General features: G+C 36.3%; 1 protein-coding gene across 9 annotated transcripts in view; it reads left to right on the forward strand.

The window, feature by feature from the left end:
* The window catches only part of DTNB (dystrobrevin beta), a 253,246-nt gene that overhangs the window by 121,338 nt on the left and 119,439 nt on the right, over window positions 1-12,469 (forward strand). For all 9 annotated transcript variants that reach the window (XR_015553675.1, XM_014781904.2, XM_087437043.1 and 6 more), the window contains one exon: window positions 8,066-8,190. Coding sequence is in view for 8 of the 9 variants with exons in the window: in XM_014781904.2 (XP_014637390.1) it covers window positions 8,066-8,190 (125 nt within the window). In the remaining variant the exon portion in view is untranslated. The remainder of the gene's footprint in view (window positions 1-8,065; window positions 8,191-12,469) is intronic.

Genomic DNA, 12,469 nt, shown 5'->3' on the forward strand with positions numbered 1-12,469 from the left:
TTCAGAAAAAATCTCAATGAGTTTGCCACCAATAGACCATTGCTGAAGGAACTAGTAAAGGATATACTTGGGGGAAAAAATAAATTGAAACAAGAAGGGAAAAATGGGATACAAGAAGAAATGGTGCACAGTGGAATTGGTAAATGTGGGTAAATTTAAACTTCATGTGTAAAATAATAATAATGACTAATTTTGGTGGGCTTAAAATAAGATGTAGCTAAAGTACTAATCAACTATGACATGAATATTTGAGGCATGATTAGAGTAAAGAATTAAGTTACAGGATAAGAGTACAGATGCTGATTAAGATTATGCTAAGTGTTCATGTTAAAATAGAGGAGTTTCCCAACTTGTCTGAGGATTTAGTAGGCTTATATTTCTGCTTAGATCTCCTCAGATGGTGGATTGGAACTCAGGATGATGTACTCAGAGAGTAATTTGATGTGAGCATGACGGGAATGGCCTCCGAGGCATCAGTCCTGAGCTTTTTCCATTAGGTTGTTGTGCTCCCAAGTGTCAGGGCCTGTCAGCATGTACCCTGAGCTGAAGACTGTGCTGTGCAAGGAATTAGTTCCAGGCTGATTGAAAATACAGTCCACTGAGCTCAAAAAAATTTTCAGAATGTCTTAGTGCCTGGTCCACGATTATGTGAGGAAAACAAGTCTCAGCCCTGGCACAGGAACACACAGTGCAGCTGCTGCAGCACAGCCCCCACCTCAATTGGAAACTCTGTGTCTCCACCCCGTCTCAGTCGAGCTTCCCATTCACGACCCCCAGTGTGGTACTTGGGGTCCCCAGTCTGTTTCTAACTGACTCCTTGCAAGAACATCTCACTGTCCTGGGCTGTCTCTCCCAGTTCCTGTTTGTTCTTTCTCTGAGTGACTTTACTTGGTGAGGGGCTCTGTTGTACCATGAAAAGAGTCAGACAGGCCTAGCTATGTGAGCTTTAGTTTCTGTACCTATAAAGTTGAGAGTATTGGCGTCTAATTCATAAGACCTTTGTGAGGGTTAAACGAGCCTATGTATGTGTGCAAAGCACCTGTCAGATGCCTGACACTAAGTTCTCAATAAACATTACTTCCAATTCAGAAAAACAAAGCAACCACTAGAAGAGTCTACTCAAAGAATATAATTGCCAAAAAAGGAAAACAAAATAAAATGAGAAAAATTAGACCTAAAAAGTAAGAAAGGACAAAAATAAAAGGGAAAAAAATGAAGTAATAATGACATAACAAGCTATAGACATAAATCCAAATATATTAGTAACCAGTAAATTAATGAAATTTTCCAGATAAAAAGCAACAATTGGTCAAATGGATATTTTTATAAATTGGGGTCTTCTGCTGTTTATAAGAAACAGCAAAAATAATAAAGATATACACAGAAAAGTTGAAAGTTAAGGATTGAAAAAAGATGTACCAGGCAAAGAACTAACCAAAGGAAACTTAGTGAAACTGTATTAATCTCAGAAAATAGATTTCAGGGCAAAAGTCTTTACCAGAGAGATTAAAATGGTACGTTTTATATTATGTATATTTTATCACAATTAAAAAAAAAATCTTTACCAGGATAAAGTTTACCAAACATCACTAATCATTAGGGAAATGCAAATCAAAACCACAATGAAATATCACCTCACACCCATTAGAATGGCTACTATTAAAAAGAAAAACAGGGGCCACCCTGTGGCTTAGTGGCTAAGTGCTCTTGCTCCGTGACTGGTGGCCTGGGGTTCGGATCCCAGGCGCGCACCGATGCACCGCTTGTCCAGCCATGCTGAGGCCGCGTCCCACATACAGCAACTAGAAGGATGTGCAACTAGGACATACAACTATCTACTGGGGCCTTGGGTAGAAAAAGGGAAACAAAAGGAGGGGGATGGGCAATAGATGTTAGCTCAGAGCCGGTCTTCCTCAGCAAAAAGAAAAGGATTAGCATGGATGTTAGCTCAAGGCTGATCTTCCTCACAAAAAAATAAATAAATAAAAGTTTAAAAAAAAAATAAAAAGAAAAACAGCAAGTAACAAGTGTTGACAAGGTTATAGTGAAGTTGGAACCCAAGTGTGCTGTTGGTGGAACGTAAAATGGTGCAGCCACTATGGAAAACAGTATGGAGGTTCCTCAAAAAATTAAAAATAGAATAACCATATGACCCAGCAATTCCACTTCTGGGTATATATACAAAAAAAATTGAAAGCAGAGTCTCAAAGAGATGTTTGTACACTCGTGTTCATAGCAAAATTATTCATAATACCTAAAACTTGGATGCAATCCCAAGTGTCCATTGGTGGATAAATGGATAAACAAAATGTGGTAGATACATACAATGGAATATTATTCAGCCTTGAAAAGGAAAAAAATTCTGATGTATGCTACAGCATGGATGAACCTTAAGGACACATTATGCTAAGTAACAGAAGCCAATCACAGTAAGACAAATACTGTATCATTCTGCTTACATGAAGTATCTAGAGTAGTCACATTCAAGTTCATAGAAGCAAAAAGTGGACTGGTGGTTGCCAGGGGCTCCAGGGAGGAGGAAATGAGGAGTTGTTTAGTAGTGTAGAGTTTCAGATTTGCAAGATGAAAAAGTTCTGGAGATTGGTTGTACAACAATGTGAATATACAGTCGTGCATCGCTTAACTATGGAGATACATTCTGAGAAATGCGTCATTAGGCAATTTTGTTGTTGTGTGAACATCATAGAGTGTATTTACACAAACCTAGATGGTATAGCCTACTACACACTTAGGCTGTATGGTCTTAATTTTATAGGACCACCATCATCTTGTGGTCCGTTGTTGACCGAAATGACATTGTAACGCACATGACTGTACTTAACACTACTGAACTGTAGGCTTAAAAATGGTTAAGATGGTGAATTTTATGTTATGTATATTTTACCACAATTTTTAAAAATAAAGTAAAAAGAGAGCAGGGTTGCTGGATACAAAATCTGTCCATAAAATGACTTCAAATAAATAACAGATGCATAGATCCTTTATGGACAAGAATATATAACTTTATTGAAAGACATTAAAGAAGGCTTAAATACATGAGGCGATGAACACATTCATGGAAAGAAGTGTTCAGTATGTAAAGATGTCAGTTCTCTCCAAACTTGTCTATAGATTTGATCAGTTCCTATTAAAATCTGAACAGGATTTTTTTGTGGTAAGTGACAGACTGATTCTAAAATTTAAGTGGAAGTGCAGAGGGTCAAGGATAGTGAAGATTCCTAAAGAACAATGGAAAATTTGGGGCCCTGGTGCTACCTGAAAAGCTAAGAGGAAGCTATAGCAATTAAGTCATTGTGATACTGGTACGGGAATAGAAATAGAATATCTGTCTTGTAGGAAAAGGATGGACTATTTATTAAGTGATCCTGAGGCAATTGGTTATCCATATAGGCTAACATTGCATTCTTTCCTCATACCTATCAAAAAAATCAGTTCTAAGTAGATTTGAACTTAAAAATATGAAAGGTTAAAACTTTAGAAGACAATGTGGGAGAATATCTTTGTAACCTCAGGGAGGGAAATATTTCTTAAGATACAAAAAGCACAAAATATAAAGGAAAAGGTTAATAAATTAGGACTACCATTATATTTAAAGATGACTGTTCATCAAAAACACTAGAGTGAAAAATAAGCCTTAAAGTAGGAGTTGTTTGCAAGACATACCTTCCATAGGGTTAAAATACAAAAAATATAAAGTACTCTTACAAATCAATGAAGGCAACCCAGTGAAACACTACGCCAAAGACAGGAAGAGGAATTTCACAGACGAAGAAACGCAAATGACCCATAAATACAAGAAAAGATGCTCAGTCTTTTTAGTAATCAGGGAATTGCAAATTAAAACCACAGTACCATTCGTCAGCCACCAGATTGGCAAATGTTAAAATGTCTGACAATAGCAGGGGTTGGCCAGAATGTGGCAAGTCAGCAAGTCTCTCACACAGCTGATGGGAGTGGAGATTAGTGTAACCACTTTGTTACAACAAGTTGACAGAGCCTAGTAAAATTGAATGTAACTTATGACCCAGTAATTCCACTCTTAAGAAATTCTTACACATGACCCCCAGGAGACGTGGACAAAGAAGTTTACAGCAGCATTGTGAATGAGAGGGAAGCATGGAAACAACCCAAGTATTCATTGGCCCTGGAATGGTTACATAAATTATGTGATTAAGCAATGAAGTGCAATTAAGCAGTGAAAAAATGAATGAATTACAGTTACATCACCATGGATGAATTGTAACATAATTTTGAGTGAAAGCAGCAAATTGCAGAAAAAAAAATTTGTAAATCTGTGTAGGTTTTAAACATGCGTGTCATGAGCCACGCAACGACGTTTCGGTCAACGACGGACCGCATATCTGACAGTGATCCCGTGAGATTAGTACCGTACAGTCTAGGTGTGTAGTAGGTTACACCATCTAGGTTTATGTGAGTACACTCTGTGATGTTCACACAATGATGAAATCACCTAACGACGCATCTCAGAACATATCCCTGTTGTTAAGCAATACGTGACTGCATTAAATAAATCATGTATTATTTATATATAATTGCTAAAATAATAAAATCGAGGAAATAGTTAATAGAAAGTCCAGGATACTGATTACCAGGAGAGGAGCAGATGTGGTGGGAGTGGGCTACGTTACATAAGGGCCCACAGCAAGGCTTCAGAGTGATTATAATGTTCTGTTTCTCAGGCAGAAGAGTGAGTAGATGGTATTTATCTTATAACTTTTTAAACTGTACATACACATTTTATACGCTCTGATATATTTTTTAAAAATTATAACTGGTATTATTTTTAAGAGTTGGTAGGAAATGTTTTGCAATTAGGTAAAGTGGATTAGGGTATTGAAAACCCACAAATCTTGAAAATCATCGCCTAAGTTTTTGGAGATTTAATTCTCTAGGTTAAGGCCTCTCCATACATCAGTTTTAAAGTTCAAGTGAGGGGAAAGGTACAGAGCCCTGGAGAAGCATCTGTCATTGTAGCTTAAATGAAGCGTGGGAGACGCCAGTCCCTAGAACTGGACTGCTTGCCTTCCTCCCTCACTCCCTTCTTCACTGCCATGAATATTTAGTGACTGACCACCACATCATGGGCGTTGTCCTAGGGGCAGAGTAGCCAGAAGAGGTAATGTCCCTGTCTTGGCACGATGTCCCTGTCTTGGCACGTATAGCAGTTTTCAAAGTCTTGCCTACAGGTTTTGTTAATCTTAGCCTCCTAAACTACCTCCACCGCGAAGTTCACTTCAGGTCCATATTATAATTCACTCTTCGAGATCTTTTTAAGGAAATCATTTGTTTGCATGTTTAGACAACCTAACTGAATGAGTATCTTTAAAATTTTCGAGGTAATATCTTTCTGGTTTGGTCCTAGACCTTAGTTAATATTCTCCTTCCTATATATATATTTATTTCCAGTTTTTTTCCCTTCCTTTCATATCAGGTCTCTCTTGATGTGCTCTAATTGTTTGGAATTGACTTTGATATATTGATTTTACCTTTCTATTTTTTTTTGTTTGTTTTTTGGTGAGGAAGATTGGCCCTGAGCTAACATCTGTCGCCAGTCTTTCTCTTTTTGCTTGAGAAAGATTGTCCCTGAGCTAACATCTGTGCCAGTCTTCCTCTACTTTGTATATGGGATGCCGCCACAGCATGGCTTTATGAGCAGTGTATAGGTCTGTGCCCGGGGTCCAGACCCGCAAACCCCGAGCCGCGGAAGCAGAGCACGCGCACTTAACCACTACACCACCGGGCTAGCCCCTCTATCTATATTTTTGAGACTAGAAATTGGATCTGGTCTTAAACCTTGACTTAACAGCAGTATTTTCAAAAGCACAACAAGCATACTGGTAGAGAATATTAGGTGGTGTAAAGGGAAACATTTTTTATTTTAACTGTCATGTAGTTATTTAATGTTTATTATAAAGTATATACATGAAACCTGTGATTTTATGGCTGTTATTGCATAGGATGCAGCTAAAGGTGTCTATATGATAATCCATCTCACATAGACTGCATGAATTAATGGCCCAGGTGGTTCTCAGATATAGCAAAAATCATGAAATTAATACATGGATTACAGGTATAGTGTTGTTGTAAAGGTGAATTAAGATATTCTCTGATTGTCTCCTACTTGTATCATGATTCTCAAAAAATAAAGGTTATGTAGTTTGGTCAGGAAAAAGCCATCTAGGAAATTCATCTAGGCAAATAATTTGTTCAGATAACATTCTGTTGTAGGACAGGTTCTGGAAATACACAGATGAATAAAATGTAGATCTTACCCCTCCGGAGCACCAGTCTAACAGAGATAGGCACATAAATTAAAAAGTGCAATATCGACGCAAAGTGCAAGAGTGGAAATGTGTACATGATAAATGAGTAGCTTGGAGAGATGAGCACCGACTTATGGAGCAGTGAGGAAAGTCTTCACAGAGGGAGGGAGGCATGCAAGCAGTCTTGAGAGGCAAGCAGAAAATTTACAGAGAAATAGACTGGGAAAGAGGGGCATCAGAAAGGCACGTGCCAAGGTACAGAGACCTAAGAGAACGTGGTATGTTGGGTTAACTGAGCAGCTCATCATTTATGCTGGTGTGAGGTGAGATGTGAGGAAGGAGGCGGGAGCTTGTATGGAATATGACAGCGTTTATTTAGATCTTATTCTATAAATGATTATCAACATTTGAAAGATTTTAAGCAGAAGACTGACATGATGTCTGGGGACAGTGTAAAAGATGGATTAGAGGGGGAAGAATCAGCCACATTACAGGTAGTCATTGGGCAGCAGGACAGTGGAGAGCAGTTAGAGGGAAGCTCAGAATTTCTGCTTTGTTTAGCTTCATATAATTTTCAGGAAATTAGATTACATTTAGACTATTCCCAGAATTTAATGTGTTGAGGGGATAGTGGTAGGTGATTTGGAACCAATATATGAAGTCTCTGAAGAAATTGGTATTATTTAGTCTTTATTATAAACGAAGTATTAATTAACTTTGCCTATATAGTCATAAAGGCAAACAGATTTTTGCTTATTTTGTGTAAAAATATGTGCAAGCAGCATATAAAAGTTAAGCGATGTGGTATTGATGAGGCACACAGCTGCAAACAAGTTCTATTTTCCAATTAAAGTGGTGCAGATGGTAATACACCGCAGAGGCAGTAGATTGAAATATTTGAACTTTTTTGCAGTTAATATCCTGCCAGGAAAATCCCAGACAACAGTGTTACTTAAAGGGAATTGGGTGGACAATAAAATCAGTATATGAAGAGCCTCCTTTAAATAGAGGTTTTAGACTTGAGTGTCCTACGTAACTTAATTGTGGCAGGTTGTTTACTTTGGTGCATATTACTGTTAAATCCTAGACTATTAGTCTTTGGATTTGGTGTATATTATTCTCCCTTACAGAGAAATGTGTTAGTATGCCAACTTATTTTTGTACCTTCAGCATTATCATAATTTAGAGTCACGAGTCTGATGCTGACTGCCTGTGTATGTGTGTGCACTCATTTGTATGTGTACATAGCCAAACCCTTAACACCAAATGTTCTGACTCACATTTATTTTGGGAATATTCTCTTAATAGCCACTTTTTGGGATGTGGCTTAGTTAGCTGATTTGCTAACATTCAAAAGCCATGAGTTCTCAGCATCATCTTAGCCTTTTAGTATTTTAGCCCAGCAAAAATTTCTAGCTCTAATTGGGGAATTAGCTATAACATCTTACCAGAAACGATCCAGAAGCATCAAAAGAGGGAGTTCATGCAAAGGGCACATAGAGATGTTCAAAAGGAAAGTTAACGTTAACTTGATAGTGTGACTGCGTAGTAGAAATGGGAGAGTCAGTACAGAAATGAAGGACCACAAATGACCTTGGAACAACTGTAGGTTCCTTTCTGCAAAGCTCAGTAATGTTCATTATAATGAAACTTAGTTTGTATTTGAAAAGATGTTTTCTACAGCTCTTGTCACCAAGTTCTTTTGAAGTTCTTTTTCGTTCTTTTGAAGATTTAATTCCTTATTTTCTACTTTGACACAGAAATCCCCTGCAAAGAAGCTGAGCCATGCCATTAGTAAATCTTTGGGGTGTGTACCCACCAGAGAACCCCCGCATCCTGTTTTTCCTGATCAACCAGAGAAACCACTTGACCTTGCAAATATAGTGTAAGTATATACCTGGATACGGATATGGATTGTGCTGAAATGGAGACCTTGCTAAATTCTTTTGGATCAAAACCAAATATCAACTAACGTGAACATTTAACCTTCTGGTTTTCACTTTACTTTTGGGGAACTTAGACTTCAAGCTTTCATCTCTTTAAATCACCATAAATGTCTGTGTGGAAAGCTGGCTCCTGAGCCCTGAAGTCTAAGTAATAGAGCGATCTCCAGCAGAAACATTAATACGCTGAAGAGTAGTAATTTTTGTGCTGGGTTTAGCAAGGTTGCCTTTTGTTGTTTGTGTTCTCCCTTAAATCAGTGGTAGAGATCATTTCTTCTCTACAGCAGTAATCCCCATAGAGATTTTAAAAATGAGTTTAGACAACATGGAAATGAAAATCAACCTAATTTGCTCTTTTTGTATTGAGAGAAAATTAGGAAACATAAGGCTATATTCTCTAAACAAATCTAGTGTTATATATATATATTTTTTTTTTAGTTGAATATTCATGCTAGAAAGTAGAGGGAACAAAAAAGTTGGAGAAATAGAGAAAGAGGAAAAGTAAGGAGGAAGAGACATCTAGAAGGACGAGATTCAGCCTCTTTTCTGGTTTCTTCACCCTGAATTAAATGATGATGTTAAGTGTACTCTGCTGGATAAAGTTGGTAGGTTTTCTGATCATTAGTCTTTATCAAGTGTTTAGAAGTTTTTCTGTTGGAGTAGACATCCATTTTCTTTTACCTACCTGATAGTAGGTAGTTTGACTAAACAAGCTGTTAGGGTTCTTGATCTTTTCTTTTTTTCATTCAGTAATTTTAAAAACTTTCCTATTTATTAAAATAATACACACATATGGATTAAAAATTCAGTAATACAGAAGAGCTTGTAATAAAATGCAGCACATCCTCCCACACTTCATTGTGCTTTGTCTGGGTTTTAGATCTACTAGTGGTTACCTCCATATGGCCAAATAATGTATTGAGAGCACTTTTCTTGACTTATCAGTTTTGGACATTATTGAATTCTTTCTGTAGTGTAAGGAACCAACCTCATTTATAACTCTCTATATCAACCCATTCCAGTTTTTCATAATTATATCACCATTTTTTTAAGTTGGTTAACTTGGTAATTTTAAATAATATTCTTAAACCTCAGTTTCTTGTAACATCTTCTGACTTGCACTGTGTCAGCTGAGGAAATTAGTACCTTCTACTTCTCTCTTCTCCTTTTGCCTCCTAACTTCTGTCATCTGTGCCATTACTTTTATATTGTCAAAGCTGATAGTATTTCTGTTCTTATCTATGACCATAACTAAGTCTTCTGAGATTTATTAAGGGTTAAACCTAAAAGTTAAAAACTAAATGACAGCATTTACAGTTAATAGCATTCGTTACCAAGTCAAACAGTGTGCTGCCATTCTGTAAATCCTTTTGTGTAGTCCAGTGTCGTGACGCCTGTGCGGTTGTTCTCTCATCAGAGTTCAGTGGGGGCTTCTTTGTTACACACCACTGATTGCTCAAAATCATGCCTGCCAACTTTATAACTGGATTGACTTTCTGACTGTTATTGTTTTTCCTTCAGTTTCCCATTGTTTTCTTCTTCCCGCTGGGAAAAAAATATGCTTTTTTCCCCACTACATTTCGTAGTGAATTTTACCTGTTGCTTGTAATCCATTTTTCAGTTAAATTTGTTAACCTTTTCTCTTTTTGATTAGTGTTTTTTTTTTTTTTTTTTTTGTGAGGAGATCAGCCCTGTGCTAACATCCACCAATCCTCTTCTTTTTTTGCTGAGGAAGACGGCCCTGGGCTAACATCTGTGCCCATCTTCCTCCACTTTATATGGGACGCCGCCACAGCATGGCTTGCCAAGCAGTGCGTCGGTGCGCGCCCGGGATCCGAACCAGCGAACCCCGGGCCGCCGCAGCGGAGCGCGCGCACTTAACCGCTTGCGCCACCGGGCCGGCCCCTGATTAGTGTTTTTTATGTTGCATTTTTTCATTAAAAAAAATCCTTGCCTGCTCCAACATTGTAGTGGTTTTTCGCTCTCTCTCTTTTTTTTTTTTTTTTTTTTTCAGTTTTGAAGATGTCCCCTTCACATATGTCTTTAATTCATCTGGAATGGATTTTTCTGTATGGTATAATATAGAATATTCAGTTCTCTTTCCCTCTCTCTTTGCATTTGAATAATAACTTGTCTCAGGGCATTTATTGGATAACCCATCATTTCCTCACTGACCTACAATGCCACCATTGTCATAAATGAAATTTCTAAATATGCATGGTCTGATTTCTGGGCTCTTTATTCTGTTCCTTTGGTCAAATTGTCCATCCCTTTGCCAATGTCACACTATCTTAATTAGTGTAAGGGATTAAGTAATCTTTTTTAGGAATGTCTTGTCTATTCTTTGCTCTTTCATGTAAATTTAGAATCAGCTTATTGAGTCCCTCATAAAATTTTGTTGGAATTTTGATCGGAGATTCATTATATCTAAAGATTAAATTGGGGAGAATTGACATCTTTACAATATTAAGTCTTCCAGTCCATGAATGTGTTATGTCTTTCCATTTATTTAAATATTCTTTTGTGCCTTTCAGTAAAGCTTTATAAATTTTTCCCAGAAAGGCCTTATATATGTTAGATTAATTCTTATGTACTTTAGGTTTGTTCTTGCTGTTGCAAATGGTGCCTTTTTTCCTACAGTTTTTTTGAGATATAATTTATATGCAATAAAATGCACCCACGTTAAGTGTACAATTCGATGAGTTTTGGCAAATGTATACAGTCGTGCAAATGGTATCTTTTTTTAACTGTGTCTTAACATTTTGTTGCTGGTGTATGGGAATGCAAATTGTTTTTGTATTTTAATCCACTGTCTAATCATCTTGCTTAACTTGCTCATTAATTCTAGTAATTTGTACTCAGATTCTTTTGGATTTTCTATAAATAATTATGTCACCTACAAATAATGATAGCTTTGTTTCTTCCCTCCTACTCCTTATACTTTTAACAATTAATCATACTTTTTTTTTTCTTTTGATCTTTTTATGCTGGCTAGAACCTCCAGTGCAATATTGAATAAAAGTGGTTTAGTAGGCATTCTTGTGTTATTACTAATCCTGAAGAGAATGCTTTCAGCATTCATTTAGTGTGTTATTTGATGTAGGTTTTGTAGAAACTGTTTATCAGGTAAAAGAGGTTCCCTTTTATTCCTAGTTTGCTAAGAGTGCTTTCTTTTTGTCATGAATGGATGTCAAATTTTATCAGACTTTTTCTGCATTAATTGAGATGATTGTATGAGATTCTTTATTCTATTAATGTAGTGAATTACATTAATTGCTTTTTTAAACAACCCTACATTCCTGGAATAAACGTAAGTCGACCTTCCTTTTAATACACTGTTAGATTTCGTTTGCTAATATTTTGTTTAGATTTTGCGTATGTTTATGAGTTAAATTGTCCTGTAATTTCCCTTGTGGTTTTTTTTATTTTTAGGACAAAATTTGCCTATTTTGCTGTCTTCAAAAAGTTGAGGAGCATTCTTTCTCTTTGTATATTTTGGAAGAACTTGTTTAAGATTGGTATTTGCTCCTTAAATTTTTGGTAAAACTCACCAATGAAGCTATCTGTGCCTAAAGCCTTCTTTGTGGGAAGATTTTTAACTGTTAATTCCACTTTTAAAAATTCCATTTTTATTTCTTTTTGAATCACTTTGAAACATTTTATATTTATAGGAATTTGTCAGTTTCATCAAAATTTTCGAAGTTACTGGCACAAAATTCGTAATATTTTATCTACAGTGTGTGTTAATGTCCCATTTTTATTCCTACTTTCATGTATTTATGGGTTTTCTCTTTTTTTTTTTCCTTGAAAATCTTGCTGTAGGTTTGTCTAATCTAGTGGACTTTCAGAAGACCAACTTTTGGTTTTGATGATTCTCTTATTGTGTGTATTATATTTTTTAATTTCATTGTTTCCACCCTTATCTGTATTATTTCTTTTGTTATAGTTTCTTTGGGTTTATTTTGCTACTCTTTTTCTAACTTCTTTAAAGATATGTTTAGCTTATTCATTTCAGCTTCTTACCCCCTAATATAAGCATTTAAGGCTATTAAGTTCTCTAAGCACTACCTGAGTCGTATCCAAGTTTTATTATGTAATTTTTTAATTGTTTTCTATTGTTTATTTTCTAACTTCTGTTATGATTTCTTCTTTGAGAAGTATACTTTCTTAATTTCCAAACCTGGGGGTTTTCTAGTTGCCTTTTTGTTATTAATTTCTAGT

Source organism: Ceratotherium simum, chromosome 11 (genome assembly GCF_057802395.1).
Source record: "Ceratotherium simum simum isolate JZ-2026a chromosome 11, ASM5780239v1, whole genome shotgun sequence".
Classification (NCBI taxonomy): domain Eukaryota; kingdom Metazoa; phylum Chordata; class Mammalia; order Perissodactyla; family Rhinocerotidae; genus Ceratotherium; species Ceratotherium simum.